Source organism: Panicum virgatum, chromosome 2N, assembly GCF_016808335.1.
Source record: "Panicum virgatum strain AP13 chromosome 2N, P.virgatum_v5, whole genome shotgun sequence".
Taxonomy (NCBI): domain Eukaryota; kingdom Viridiplantae; phylum Streptophyta; class Magnoliopsida; order Poales; family Poaceae; genus Panicum; species Panicum virgatum.
The window spans coordinates 64,341,604-64,356,319 of NC_053146.1; the positions used below are offsets into that span (position 1 = coordinate 64,341,604).

Consider the following 14,716-nt stretch of genomic DNA (forward strand, 5'->3'; position numbering starts at 1 on the left):
GCACGTCGGATATATTTCGCTTACCGCTGGAGATGGCCGCGTAGATCCACACCGGCACACCGCAGCTGCGGGTTCAAGTTTTGGACCGACAGGTGGGGATCACTGGTCCTAGGGCCCACGTGTCTGAGTCTCCCGCATCGGATTGGATAGCGCGGGTAACTGTGTAATGACGGGTCTCCTCTTTTCTACTAGTCGCTGTTGGAGTGAACAGTAGATATTGGATTGGAACTGTGGAACGAGGGGGCGTTGACGAGCTGGGCAGTTCTTTGATAATTACGAGATGAGCAGTTGAGCTTGAACACGACACGATCTCACGAATGAAAAATCCAAGGGGGAGCCGGAGACTGGAGGGCGATGTCTGCGGGTCTACATTGGACGGAGGCTAAACTCGGGGTACGGCACAGTGCACACGGTTCAGCGAAATTATGCACAAATTTTGTCCAGATCGGAGAAAATTGTCAGTCTCAGATGGGTCTCTTTATTCTTAGGAAAGACAAATGTTACTGTATCATGCTTTTCGTGACAAAAAATCGTAGGCATGTCGGATTAGCAACTCCAAGCTACGCCTGCTGCAATCTGCAAGTTGAGAATATTATTTTCGTAAAGACTGTCTGCAAAGTGCTTAGACAATTTTGCACTCAATGGACCTTTTGGCTTTTGCAACTAAAACGCAAAACCAGCAAAATATTATCCCAGGAGACTGGGTGACGATGACAGAAGATACAAAACACTCGACAAGTCAGGAATACAGCACGAAGGAAAAAACTGAGTGCAGCGTGCAAGGGACATGTAGCAGGACATGAGTGCGCTTAGAATTTGATCGCCGCCTCACAGGCTTTGAGCGAAACTCTACATCAGTTACACCTAAAACCCACTGCAATGGACGAGGAACAGAATAAGTTACATCCCAGTTTGACGGAAAGTCGGGTTGCCATATCCTGGTATCCTGCATCACCGGGAGGGCATTTTGAGAGAAGTCAATCTATGGCTGCTGGGTAGGGCGATAACCAGATCCTAAATAGTTTGCGTAGCTTCTGGAGGCAGACGGCCCTGAAGCGCCCGAGTAACCTGTATATCCGCTTGCACCTGGCAGCGCTCCTGGGCCACCGTATGCAACTTTATAGGGACTTGAATTGTATGATGCTGCCACTGACCCTGGGGTGTACTGAAATGGTTTGGGGGCACTGAATGGTTCACCGTAAGAAGAAAATGCCCCCGCATCATATGCAGTGGGTGGTGGAGTGTAGTGGTACCGGTCAGCAGCTCCATATCTTTCAGGAAGAGGAGCCATTGGCGCAGGAGTACGGGAGGGCATTGGAGCAGGAGCACGCTGCCAGTTACTGACTGGAAATGGAGGTCTGCGAGCAGCTGAACCAACAGGACCAGCTGGTCTCCGAGGAAATGAAGTGCCAGGGCCTCGAGGCTTCTTTGAGAAAGCACGCCCAGCATCAGATGATGGCCTTTTCTCACTCTTAGGCTTCAGCTCAGAAACACGCTTTTGGAGAGGGCCAAGTGAATACTCCTTCTGAAGCTTATACTCTTCGATGCACTTTATTACGGCCCTCAAAGCAAGTAGCTCCTTGGTCTTAGGGTCATCCTGAAAAATGGATTAAGCAAGCTGGACAGTCAGCTAAACAATATACTCTAACAAACAAAAGTAAAAAAAAAAAACAGAGGACCAAAAGGTGAACATGAAATTATCCAGGCACACAAAACAATATTTAAAAAAGAGTTATACGAATCAGCACTAATACAGTGTGGTTGTTATCCCACAATTGATAGGTGGAGGCGTGGAGCATATGTGCCGACAAAATGCAAGTGCGGTACCAACATTCACAGATAGAAAGTTCTTGAGGTAAAGTTCTCAAATCTCAGTTTGACAAACTTACCAACCATGACTTCCCAGTTTGAATTGTTTTACCAGTAATAGGAATCGATTTTTATCCAGATTTTTGTTCTCTCGCTATTTGTCAACAGATGCTCTCTTATTCAAATCATTAACCTAGACAGGATTTCCTTTTTTCTAACTGGTTCTCTATATTACATGGTGCAAAACCAAAATTATTCAGAAAATCTAAACAAAAGTTGATTATACGTTCAAGGGGTTCCCAAATCAAACAAAATAAAGAAAATAAAGAATTTAATAACCTGAAGTTTTTATTTTACAGTATGTTAGAGAATAATGTATGCCTGTATGGGCTGTGCTTGGGTTGGCCCGTCAGGGCTCATGGCGCCTGGCCACACCATCCATGCTGGATGTATGTCCCGGCCCTAGGTTAGGTGCATCCGGTGCTCCCTTTGTGTACATGGCAAGGATCCCTTGATTGGTGGTATTCTATAAACCATTAGGGTTCAACAGGCTATTGCCCCTTGGAATGCATCTACAATCCCTGGCCATACTCTCTTTCACGGTATTCAAAAAATGCTGAAAATCTGCATTTAAACCATCCTAAAAGCATTCACCACAGAATCAATTCTGCCAATGAAGCAGACTATGCCTATTCATAAGCATTTGATAGTCTCATCAACTCGAAGGATGATAAAACAAACCTTTGAAGAGGTTGCACTGGCATCCCCATTATTGTCAAATGTATCTTTCAATTCATCTACATATGTCTTTAACAGAGATGCAGGGGGAAAGGTCTCCGAAAGCCCAAAAGCTTGTATGAAATGAACTGCATCAATTTGCCTGTGCCTGTTAACCAATTCTTCAATGATACCTGCAAAGATACAAAGTCAATAGAACAATTAAAACACCGACTTCATGCAGAAAATCAATGCTTTGCACAGAACAGTAATGAAATTTCAGTTCCCTAGATGGTCGTGGGGCTTAGCGATATGAACAACAGCAGCCTAGCAAATTAAGGGATGAGAACACCTTGTGGCATTCTGTGTGGATACCAACCTGGTATTCTCTCATTAAGACCAAGAGAGCGACAGGTCACAGCAGTCTGCTTGCGACGAGAGACAGCAACTACGATCTTGCATAGTTCATCTTCGTCAAGCACCGAATCAACATTAAAAGTTGTAAGAAGCTGCAGGAGTGCCTGTGCTTCCAATGAATAGCCATTAGAAGCATCTAGGTCAACCTCAGCTAACTTACTCTTCCACTCTTCGGCAATTGCCTTGGCTTGCTCCTTAATTTCAGAGCTCCAAGAGTCATTGCCACCTTGCTCTTTAGCCCCTAGTGCAGGTGATATAGCTTCCATTAAAACAATACAGCTCCTGCGCTGAACCTCAAGGGCATTTTGTTTATTCCCAGGCGAATCGGTTTGGTCTGGTGGGAAGAAACCCTCCAGGGAATCAAGCACAAGGCGGGCAGGGTCAGTTGCACATCTTAGTGCAACAGGAAGTTCATCACGAAGACTAGCGAGTTTTTTACAATTTTCTGAAAGGAATTTCAGAAGGCCTTTGGTGTCCATCTGCTCACATAGTTCCTTCAATACAGGACGAGGCTTAACCTCAACAGGTGAAGCTTCAGATGGGTCGCCTGACCCACTAGCAGGGGTATTCGCCTCTGAAGCATGAGATGCATTGTTGCCATTGGTTGAGGTACTTACCTTTTTGTCTTTGCTTCCACTGGCATCAAGTATCTCAGCAAGCTCCACCTTATATTTTTGGCGCACTTCAGCTAGAGAAGAGACAGCAGCATCTCTTAGCTCCTGAAGCTGGTTCACAGAAACTCGCTCTTTTGCAGAAACATTAGCCTCTTTTTCTGCAATCAGCCTACCAGCTTCGGTTTTCTTTTCTTCTAATGCCTTCTGCTTCTCTACTAGTTCATCAAACTTGCTTCTGTACGACTTATCAACATTGAGGAAATATTCTTTGATATCACCCCAATTCATGCCATTCTGCAACTGCAGAGATGCTTCAGTGTGGGATTTCAACTTGCCAAATACTTCAGCAAGCTGTTCCAGCATAGACATTGTAGACTCAGAACCACCAGAATTGTTCAAAGTAGCTTCTGTGGCCATTTTGCAACAAAACCAATAATTGCCTGGAGAGACACATGATAATATATTGTGAGTTTGAGAACAGGAAGTGACTGAGAACACATACATATTGTTAACACAACATGACAAGCAAAAGGTCAAGTAAAGAGTAAAAAACAAAAGGTGGAAAGCTTTAGTACAAATAATGTAACCAGAACATGGAATTTTCGTTCTAGCTTTGCCTGCTAATCTGTTGGAGAAAAACACAAACTTGACAGTATCCGCAGTCAAAGAAAATGATATGATATCCCCATATTATTAATATATTATACTGGTGAGTGTTTTCCCTCATTTTGACAGCGAAGTATAGAATACCTACCTTACAGGCTGGCATGTGTAATCTAGAAATTCCTCTTTTATATAAAAAAATTGGTGTTATTGCACCATTAATTTGCCATCCACTGTTAAAAACGAAGGGCATGAGATTGATGCTGATTGCTAAAAAAGGGCCAAACTATGTTCTCTCCTTCCAGTTCATGTACAATTTCAATTTCTACTTAGTCATTATACCTATTTTTTTCACGTATAGCCAACCGGATTGTACAAAAGAACTAGACTGGCTGATCAGGGATTAATTCTGGGTTGGATTGAGTGAAACGTTATAATTATCCTATGCAAAAATAACACAGAAACAACTTTGTAATTAGATTTTGTAGAAGTACTGATAACAGCAAAGTGGCATCTGTTCAGCCAACCCACCATGTAGCCGTCACACAAAAATCAGCCTTGAAACTGGATTTCTGATTTTTGAGCATATATTTTGAAACATATGGTTCCATACAGACAAACTCAAAAATCCAATGCATCCTTCTGTATGATTACAAAATGCAAAGCTGTCCCCAACGATTCATCAAAATATTAAGCACCTAATCAACAGTTCAGTACCAGTAAATGAGAGTAAATGACTAGATCAGTCAATGAGACCATTACTACTCTTTCCCGGATGATATGCAGGAGAGCTGTGCATCAATATATTAAGAAAAAAATTAGAGCTTTACACCCACCGCCATAAACCTAGAAAATTAGTACTCCTGCAGATAAAACAGTGGAGATGAGACAGATAACATACCAGGCAGCGCGACGGGGTGCCAGTAGCCTGCGAGGAGAGAGAGGCATAGAGATAGACTGATAGAGCGGCGGCACTACTGCTCGAGGGGGGAGAGGGGGGAGGGGAGCTGTCCGCCTGCCTGCTGCCACGAGCGAGGTGGGGGAGAGATGGATGGATGAAGGGGGTACCTGCAGGCGCCGCCGCGCCGTAGACGGATGAAGGGGAAGGCCGGTGAAGCCCTCGGCGGTCGCGCTCGCGCCGCCAAGCCCTCTGCCACTCGCCGTCGCCCGCGTGCCGCTGCTAGGGTTAGCCGGTACGGAGAGGCCGAGGCTCGACGAGAAGGGACGGCGTTGGTCGATCGACTGGGGCGGGATCGGGAGTTGGCTGCGAGTTCTGGGCTGCCTGTCGACCGAGTCACGCAAGCCTCGTTTTTCTTTGCTGGTCAGGAACGCCGACTACTAGGAAGTCTCGGTTTTCTCTGCTGTTTACGGCCTACTAGACGTTCCCGAAGCCGCTCGGCCCATGTAATGCAGCCCATAGAACAAATAGGCCTCGTGTCTTCCTAAAAAACAGGCCTCGTGGAATGGCCCAGTAGAACGCCCATGTCCACCTAGAATTTCATTCATTCATGTGGAAGGATAGAATAGAAAGTGAGAAACGACGACAAAACACGTGTTACAAGGCCGTCGGGTCCAGCTGGCTTCCACGACGGCAGGACCAGAAATGCTGGAGGCCATTTTTCGATTCGCGTGGGAGGGAAACAGGGAGCGTCAGAGCCCGAGACGAGGAAGCAGGGCGCTCCAGTCTCCGGCAGACCGGCAGCAGGGCGCGGGCGCGGCGAGGGAGCTCGATCGCCTCGCCCGCCCGGCGCCGGCCCCTCCTCGTGCGTCGGCTCGCTCCCCCCGCCTTGCTCCGCGGATGAGCACGGTTGACCGGCCGGTGGTACAGCGGCAGCGGCACGTGGGCCTTTTTCGCTCTTCGGGAGCAGCGGCGCCTGCGAGCACGCGCTCCTGTGTCCTGCCGAGCTAGCACACCGGCTAGCCCAAACGCCAAACCGCTCCCCGGCTGCTCAACGGCAGAAGAACGCCGGGTTTCATCGCTGCCGTTGATTGGCCATCGGTTAGCATTAGCTGTCTTAAAATTTTTGACCCGTTCCCAGGAGATGATCATGCACTCACTGATGCGCACTGCAGTGCAGAGCACAGTATCGCGTGCACGTTTTGGACACTCACTCGTGCGGCCATGCAAACGGAGTCAACGCAGGCTCACAGTCACAGGAGGCACGGTCACAGGCATATTATCCAGATAGCAACCCGTCAGCTGCGACTGCGAGCACCCTGCATCCACATTCCCCGCGTTTGGCTTTCTGCGCCGTGAATGGAACCAATAATCCGGACGATCTGGACGGATGCACAGCTTGTCTGCTTCTCCGACCCCGACATTCCGCACGCCTCCCGGCCGCGGCAGTACGGGGTACTCTGCGCCGCACGATGCAGCAGCTCAGCTCAGATATCGCTTGGCAAGACGACAAGCACGGGACGAGGACGAGAAGGGCATGGGTCAACGGTCAAAGGCGGCAGCGGCGCGGCTGCCACGCGGCCCGGCCGTCGCGGTCGTGCGATATCCGTCACGAGCCCCGACGACCTCCTGCACAGTGTCTGCGGAGCCCCAGCGCCAGTGCCGAACTTGGCCGCGGCCGCACGCAACGGAAACGACGCACGCCTATCATGCCTTACCGGCAATACAAAACGGCACGGTCCGCGCGACGACGCGCCCTGGGGTGGCGCGGCGGGCGCAGGAAAAGCGGCGCGCGGGACTCCGGCCGGGAGACCCGCATCTGTGTCCCGGCCGGGCGGCGATTCCGACGGCCACCGAGCTCCCAGCCGTCTTCTCCTCTCGTCGGTCGTCCGCCGCTCCCCGGACGGGTCGAAAGGCAGCCAGGCAGGCGGGCGCGCGTGGACCTGCCGCTATCGCGGACGCTGGCCACTCGCAGTCGGACGCGGCCAAAGCCCGCGATTCGCGCGTGATCCGCACTGCGTTCCGCAGGGTTGACCTGACCCCCAACTTGTGTGCCCTGCCCTTTTGACAACTTGTGCTGACTGCTGAGGGAGCTGAATACTTCCACGCTTCGCACATCACATTGCACTACTGCAGCTGTGCAGGCAGGCAGGGCGAGGTCCTTCAAAACGCTCAAGCCGGAGGCGTGTCCGGCAGTGGGCACGACACGACAGATATCCTATCCGCCGGCCAAGACCGAGCTCCTCCCCCTTTGTCAACGAAGCGAAATTGACAAGTTGAAGGTCCTGTCACGGATCATGCAGCCCAATTGTAAAGAGCTCGACCGGACACGTAGGGGTGCTGGGGGCTCCAGCCTCTCTACTGGCCGGCAGCCCATGGAGTTTATGTGCACTATCATCTTATCTTCCATGCAAATAATAGTGATTAGCCCCTCTAAATATAATATCAAGGTTGCTCAGCCCTCTAGCAGTTCAGCCTGGCTCCGCCATTGGATGAACCCAATGCTCGCAGGCTGTCGCAGGCCTTTCGGAGAGGGGAGGGGAAACCGATCTCGCTTTTTGACTCGTGGAAAGTGGGCACGAGGAGCAGAGGTGCAAGTCCTGCAGCAGGAACAGCACCGTGCAGCCACAGGGAAAGTGTGCCGGTCCGTCTCTGCAGCGAGCGACGACCAGACGACCGAGCGGCGTGCCGGATCGTGCACCGGTCCGGCCACCATGACGAGGCACCTCGCACTCTCTCCATTGGAAAAAAATGCCCTGATTAGTTTAATCACGCGTCAACGTCGCGGAAGGGAGCATTCGGCCAGACACTTCGCGTCAGGCTCCCAACCACTCGAAAGACGGCCATCAGTCGCGCCGCTTCTGAAGCGGAACGGAGGTGGTTGAGCGATGGCAATAGCCAATAGGCATAGGCGAGCACTGCCCCAACGCCTGCCTGTGTTTGCCCTGGAGGCCTTGACTGAATCCGCGTTGCCTGAAGTGGAATGTCTGAAGGCTGAAGCCCCCATGGTAATTCCGTTCCGTTACCACAGCCACAGGCGTAGTAGAGCAGTGGCATGCACTGCATCCACGGCTGTATGTAGTGTGTTGTACTATGATACTATAATGAGCCAATGATGGGGGCAGTTTTTACCATAGTGAAGCACCTGACTGAATCGCGTTGCCTGAAATGGAATGTCTGAAAGCTGTAGGGCTCGCCAGTGGACAGCAAAGTGGCAAGCTCTCGTGGACGGTTTTGGTAATCGGGGGATTGCAGGAGGATCTTGTGCACAACTCGTACAGATTTGGAGGAACGTTTAAACTAGCCGCATACTGCACTCGTACGGATAACAGTACCACTACTAGAAGAATCCGCGACTCTTGCAGGCATCGACTACTCGCTTCAGCTGGTCAGCTCAGCCACCTCTCTTCACATCACATCCAAGTTACCCTCACGCCACTAACTGACAGTACTAAAAAATTCTAAAATTAACAAATATTTAGGTGCAGCACGGACATGCTACCTCTGCCACCGAGCAATGCCAACCAAGGACATCGGATGCAGCAGATGGTTCCAGTCTAATTAAGCGCGCCGGAGAGTCCCAGCTCCTCGCCGCCGGTCTAGTCGTCGTTGCGCTGGCCGGGGGTCCAGTGCGGCAGCGCGGGGCTGAAGTGGCTGGACACGACGCGCGAGTCCAGCAGCTCGATGATGGGCGGGAACGTCACGCAGCGGGGCACCTTGTACTGGTTGATGGAGGCGCCGCGGGAGATGGCGTAGTCCATGAGCTCCTCGAAGGTGCCCGGCCGGACCACCCGGATCTCCAGCGGCCCGATGGAGCCGTCCGCCACGCGGCTCTGCCGGTACACCGAGTTGAGCGCCTCCTCCATCTGGAGGCAGCATTGGTCCAGCGTCTCCCTGTCCACCGCCTCGCCGTCGGCGGAGGCGGAGATCTTGGCGAGCAGCAGCTCCCAGTAGATGACGTAGTGGCCGGGGATGCTCTTGGTGTAGGCCTGGCTGGTGTACTCCACCACGGTGGCGCCGTGCGGGCGGAGCAGCGCGGACGCGCGCTCCACGGCGCGCTGCAGCTCCGCCTCGTCCGTCTTGTCCGACTCGATGGAGAGCAGCACGTTCTTGCGGCGCACGAACCGGAACTGCGGCGCCGAGTTGTGGAACCCGGTCACCTGGAGGACGTCGCCGACGCGGTACCGGTTCAGCCCGGCGTAGGTGGAGATCACCAGCTCGTACTCGCGCCCGAGCTCCACGCGGGCGAGGTCCACCAGCTGGCTCGCGTCGCCGCCCGACGCGGCGGCGTCCATGGGCAGGAACTCGAAGTAGCACATGTTGGGCATCAGGGTGTAGGACACCTCCGAGGGGTCGCACATGGGCCGGAGGTTCAGGCCGAAGTAGCACTCCGACGACGCGTACATGGTGCACGCCATGGGAAGCCCGCCGCTGTAGTACTTGAGCGTCGGGATGTACTGTGCCATGGCGCCGGTGACGATGACGTCGAGATACTTGGTGCTGGGCCAAATGCGGGTGATGATGCCCGCCCAGTCGCCGCTGGAGCACTCGGCGCGGATCACCGCGGCGAGCTCGGGGTCCGGGCGGAGGATGCCCGCGACGGCCTCGCGCACCGACGGGTCGGTGACGCGCGGGGTGAGCGCGCCGGTCTCGACGTCCGCGGCGAGCTGCTCCCAGTTGAGCTGCAGGAAACGGATGGCGCGGAGGAGACCGGACGCGAACACGGCGCCGACGCGCAGCACGTCGTGGCGCTGGACGAGGCCGCACACCATCTGCGCGTACATGCTCTGGAACGCGTCGGCGCAGAGGATGGCCGCCGTGGGGCTCGTGTAGTTGTTGTAGGCATCGAACGGGCGGTTCTTGAAGTGGTTGCTCTTGTAGTAGCTGGTCAGCACCGGCCGCGCCGCGAGGCCGCCCGGCGTCCTGGTCTCCGACTTGACGAAGAGGAAATGGAGAGCCTTCCCCTTGTCCATCCCAGGCACATACCTGCACGCAAATCATTGAACGCCATGGCCGCCGTTAATAACTTCACCGCGCACGTGTATGCTGTCGAGCCAATAACTGCTGGTACCGGAGAAGAAAACTTACAGGTTCATGACGGGCATCTGGAGGCTGTAGAGGAGCTGGCGGCGGTTGAGCTCATCCTCGATGGTGGGCATGAGCTTGCGCTCGCCGGCGGACGTGCCGGAGCTGGTGAGGAACTCGGAGACGGGGTGTCCGGACAGGATGGGCGAGCGGTCGCCGTCGGCAATGCGCCGGATGTACGGCTGCAGGTCCTCGTACGTCGCCATCGGCACCTTGGCGCGGAAGGTGGCGCGGTCGGTGGCGCCGGCGAGGCCGCAATTGGTGAGGTACTCGGTGTCGGCGTTGCGGGCGAGGATCTCCGCCAGGACGCGCTCCTGCACGGCGTCCACGTCGGAGGTCATCTCCTCGATGAACCGGAGCTTGTCGGCGTCGCCCTCCTTCACCGGCGCCGGGGCTGGCGAGGCCGGGCTGCGGAGCGCCGCGCCGGTGGTCGTGGACACTTCGGCCATCACCGCCATAGCTGCTGCGTGGAGTGGAACTTGTGGGGGTCGTCTGGACTCTCGATGAGGGAGGGATCGGAGGGGAAGGACAGAAGATGTTTTCTGCTGCTTGGTTGGTTGTGTGCTTGGGTCGGAATGGCGGGGGCATGGCGAGGTATTTATAGTGGGAGGCGAGCTCGGCGAGCTGGGGCGGGCGAGGCCGCGAGGGGCGAGGGGCATGGTCACGCGTGGAGCAGTCGGACGGGGAGAAGGGAAGGACACGGGGTGACGTCGGGGCTGTCGCTCCACGGCGCGCAGCGGCGGGCCCCGGTGTCCCGCCTGGGGTGGACAACCGCCCGGCAAGGTGGGCCGTGGCCGGACGGCCACGTCGGAGCCGGAGCGGCCGCTGTGATGAGGCCACGGAAGCGTGGCCGCTGGGCCCTGGCCGTGTCGACTCAGCTCGCCGTGGTCTCCCGACCGATGCAAATTTCCCTACGACTTGGCCGTGGATTTTGGCAATTTGGCGCATGCACAGCCGTGGCACACTTGGTGATTGATCTATCGTCCAATGATCCCGTCCGTTACGAGTCGTTATCAAGCTACCGGGCAGAGACGCAAGCGCCCGGATTTGGTGAGAGTCCAGAGCCGGGCGAGTTGCTGAATCGAACGCGCCATCTTTTCTAGTTTCCTCAGCTCGTCGCCGAATCGAATGCAAAATCCCCGTTGCCTGCCTGCCGGCCGGCTCGCTCGAACATGCGATGTCGTCGAGCGGGGCGAGCCCAGCACGCCCTTATCCGCGACGACTTTTGCAGGCGCCAGCCTTTGTCGTGCCGCATTGAGCACGACACGGCGGCGCGGAATTCCGTGCCGTGCTCAGCTCCGCCGATCGCCGAGCTGGGAGGGAGCGCGCGCCAGCTGGAGGCCGCCGCACGCCAAGCCGGCGCGGCTGGTTCGGGAAGCGCGAGGCTCGGCTTCCCCTCCCGGGGGGCGCACCGATGGCGACGCCCGGGCGTCACGACGCGGCGCATCGCCGGCTCCGGCGCGGCTGGGCGGTTACGTTGCGCGCGGGCGCCGCTAGCCTGCCGAGGTGTGGTTGTGGTGCATTGAATGGATCGCCGCGGTTGGGGAGGTTCGCGGGCGGAGACCGGTGGGGCTGGGCCTGCGGTCTCGACGAGACTGGCTCGACTCGGTTACGGCTGGCGGCCACGTGAAGGGTAGCCGGCGGCAGCAAGTTGGAACATGCTCGTCGCCGCTCGCCAGGGGGTCCGTCGATCCGGTCCACGGCCGGGACAGACGATTCCTGCCTGGGTGGACGGCGTGGCAATCACCGGCTCACGACCTCCCACAGCGCGCGCCGAGGCGCTGGGAGCAATAAGATAGAGGTGGAAATTCTATCCCGGGCTGCGAGCGAGAAGCGTGCGGAGATCCGGCCGGGATACGGTTCGCGTCCGACGAAACTTCGGATCACCGGCCGCGGCCGCGAAATTTTATTGCAGCACGCGGGGCGGAGGCCGCCGCCGCTCGTGGTCGCCGGCGCCCGGCGTACGTGGCTCGTGCGTGCGCGCGGGCTGGCCGCGATCGTGCGCGTACGGTGTACCTTGTGCCGCCCAGGCATGCGGTTGCCGCCCGTATCGTTGGTTGGTCGGGGGCGGCGGGACTGGCGGCCGTGCCAGCCTTGGGGGGCGGTGGCGACGCGAGGCGGCCGCCGCGTGTGTTGGTTGCGCGGCCGCGTAGTGAGCTAGCACATCACCGTTCGAGCGGCCAGGCCTGGCCACCGCGCGCCGCGGCTGCCAGGCGGCCACGGCGCTGCCAGCCTGCCAGGCCGTGTGCGTGCGTGGCGACTAGCGAGGCGGGCAGCCAAGCCAAGGGCGCAGGGTCCGTCAAAATCCGCACCGGTTGTTTGGACGCGCGGTTAGGAAAAGGAGAGCCGGGGAAGAGTACAGCGAAGCTTCGCTTTTGCGCGACAGGGGGACGTGAAAAAGGCTGGGGTTTTCCGTCACGTGAACCGGAAGGGAACAAGACACTTGTTCGGCATCTTGTCCGCACGCCCGTGCCGAGAATTTCTAGGGGCGGGCACCCCGTACGCGATCGCGGCAGTCGATTTGCCGGTCGTCGCCGTCGTCGATTGCCGGCCGGCCGGGGGGGTGGCCCTGGCCTCTGTAAAAAGCGTGTGTGAACTGTAAAGCCCATGACCTTTGCTGTGTCTTGGCATGGTGGTTGGGTGGCGAGCTTACCGGCTACCTTGGACTTGGGTGACTGCCTGCAAGCGTGCGGAGCACTGGAGCTGTTAATTTTTCCTTTTTACAAGTAGGATCATCTCTGCAAGTAGTAGTATAAAACGAAACGTAATCCACGCATCAGCAACGAAGCCACGCTTGCTGATGCGATTCGATCCGGCTCCTGTGTTTGGAGCGTATCGTACCAGATGCTTACATAGATTAACGTGCGGGAGCTAGAAAATTAGTTGGAAGCAAACAAGAAAGCCGTAGAGAGACAAATCTATGATATGAACTCTCAATTTCTTTTCCATTTTTCTATACCTGGAATATATAGCCTCCCTACATATAGACAATGGTAAAGGTAGCCATCTTTCTACTATCACGTGGTGGCTTTCCACTTCATAAAGAATCCGGTGCCCCTATACACGCATCCATGTTTGCTGTTAGCATATTACTTGCTCTATGTATCATGCATCCAGAATCCAGATGAAGGTCAGCACCGAAAGCTGTTTTAAGTTGTTGGCATGCAAATCGAGTAACTTCCACCGCAGTTCTTCTATCAAACCGGTGTCAGACCGTGATTATTGACCGATGAGTGGTGAAGAAGTTTCTGTCCAGCTTCCTTAATTTTCCTTAGAAAGGGAATCTACTGATTTCATTCGGTAGAGATCGAAAGGAATCAGCTACGGCATTCGAAGGCACAACTATGTTTGTTGTTTTTTTTTTCGAAAGACAAGCCGGCAAGATTTGCCAGGTTTTGTATTAATATGGTAGAGATACGTTTGTTGATTCGATCGAATTGAATCTGTCAAATTTCACAAAAAAAATAATGAAAATCTGTCAAAAGATCGAGCTCGTATATCCTGCATGACGACGCGTGTCCGTATGCGAGTATTCAGCCGGCGCACTTGCACAGCAAAAATATACGCAGGCAAAAACAAACGGCTGCTGCGACACTGGAGTAGTTATTACCGCGCCTCGCAAGAGGAAGTTAAAATTAAACAGTTAAAAAATTCTAGTGTTAACATTGCATTTGATCGTCGATGCTCTTTTAAAATTTTTGAAGTTAGGAATGGCCTGTGCTTCCCCCTCCGTGTGGGCCTGTTGTAGCTTTGAACCCGTTTTTCTTTTGTAGTTAAACAGCCCGGTAGTTGGTGCTTTGTTTAAACTCTTTTTCCAAGTTCGTACTGGTTCTCTGTTTGAGCTCGAATGTTGCTCAGCCTCTGGTAGTCCAGATTGAAGCAGGTTAGGCTGGGGTGTGAGAGGTTTCCCCCTCTCTTTCTTTTCCGTCCTTTTTTTGTGCTCTGTTGGGGTGTACCAAACTTCTATATTTCCGTTGCTAAATGGAAATGGGTAAAGTCTCGATCTGAGAAAAGAAAAGGAATGGCGTGTGGTAGCATTATTATATACTTCAAGTAAAGCAAATTAGACACCGAACAGCATGCAAGTCTCCGTCTTGACCGACCAGCAAGTCTATCGTTGGGCAAAGTAGCATGTACAGACACAAACTACACAAACAAGGACTGTAAAATCACTTCCACGAATGTGTCGCATACGGCGGCCGTTCAAAGATTTACAGTAGTAGACAAAAAAAAGGTGAAGAAGTCCCATCCACTTGGCTAGGTTTCAGAATGGTCGAACGTAGCTACACGCGGACACGTGTCCCCCAGTAGACGGTTTATGTTTATTGCGGTCTGAATTATGGGGATTTGATTTGAGTTGGAGGTACTTGGATCCCAAAATTCCCTCCGGCTAAATACGATGCACATTTATAAAAATATAGTCCATGCTTATAAGCAATTAATGTAATCGTTTAAATTGCGAGCACATATATTCACTGCATAGAAATTAATATAGTTGTCTTCTACCAACCAGTACTAGCTCCAATCCGATTTCTGGGACGAAAGACCGTTCGTGGTTCGCCGCAGCAGCATC

General features: G+C 54.2%; 2 protein-coding genes across 8 annotated transcripts; both read right to left on the minus strand.

The window, feature by feature from the left end:
* Window positions 1-622: 622 nt before the first annotated feature.
* On the minus strand, window positions 623-5,439 carry LOC120658525 (FRIGIDA-like protein 3). 7 transcript variants are annotated; one of them, XM_039936783.1, is made up of 5 exons: window positions 5,062-5,439; window positions 4,878-4,951; window positions 2,906-3,997; window positions 2,551-2,720; window positions 623-1,597 (listed from the first exon to the last, which is right to left on the minus strand). In XM_039936783.1, exons 3-5 carry the CDS (start codon window positions 3,972-3,974, stop codon window positions 983-985), a joined length of 1,854 nt encoding a protein of 617 aa, XP_039792717.1. In that variant the 5' UTR covers window positions 3,975-3,997; window positions 4,878-4,951; window positions 5,062-5,439; the 3' UTR covers window positions 623-982. The 7 variants fall into 7 exon arrangements, with proteins under 7 accessions (XP_039792717.1, XP_039792715.1, XP_039792716.1 ...); XM_039936781.1 differs by lacking the exon at window positions 4,878-4,951 and having other exon boundaries at window positions 5,229-5,439; XM_039936782.1 differs by lacking the exon at window positions 4,878-4,951 and having other exon boundaries at window positions 5,062-5,428.
* Window positions 5,440-8,191: 2,752 nt separating this feature from the next.
* Window positions 8,192-10,704, minus strand: LOC120658531 (probable indole-3-acetic acid-amido synthetase GH3.8). Its single transcript, XM_039936788.1, has 2 exons — window positions 10,147-10,704; window positions 8,192-10,044 (listed from the first exon to the last, which is right to left on the minus strand). Exons 1-2 carry the CDS (start codon window positions 10,599-10,601, stop codon window positions 8,658-8,660), a joined length of 1,842 nt encoding a protein of 613 aa, XP_039792722.1. The 5' UTR covers window positions 10,602-10,704; the 3' UTR covers window positions 8,192-8,657.
* Between the last annotated feature and the right edge of the window lie 4,012 nt (window positions 10,705-14,716).

What these genes read in the sequence shown, in the direction of transcription:
- LOC120658525 (XM_039936778.1), bottom strand. Translation starts at nt 4,061, where the DNA reads ATGTATGTGTTCTCAGTCACTTCCTGTTCTCAAACTCACAATATATTA. An exon ending in TCTTAATGAGAGAATACCAG is followed by an intron (nt 2,721 to 2,905) that starts GTTGGTATCCAC and finishes GTATCTTTGCAG; the next exon opens with GTATCATTGAAGAATTGGTT. An exon ending in CCAGTGCAACCTCTTCAAAG is followed by an intron (nt 1,598 to 2,550) that starts GTTTGTTTTATC and finishes TCCATTTTTCAG; the next exon opens with GATGACCCTAAGACCAAGGA.
- LOC120658531 (XM_039936788.1), bottom strand. Translation starts at nt 10,601, where the DNA reads ATGGCGGTGATGGCCGAAGTGTCCACGACCACCGGCGCGGCGCTCCGC. An exon ending in CAGATGCCCGTCATGAACCT is followed by an intron (nt 10,045 to 10,146) that starts GTAAGTTTTCTT and finishes ATTTGCGTGCAG; the next exon opens with GTATGTGCCTGGGATGGACA.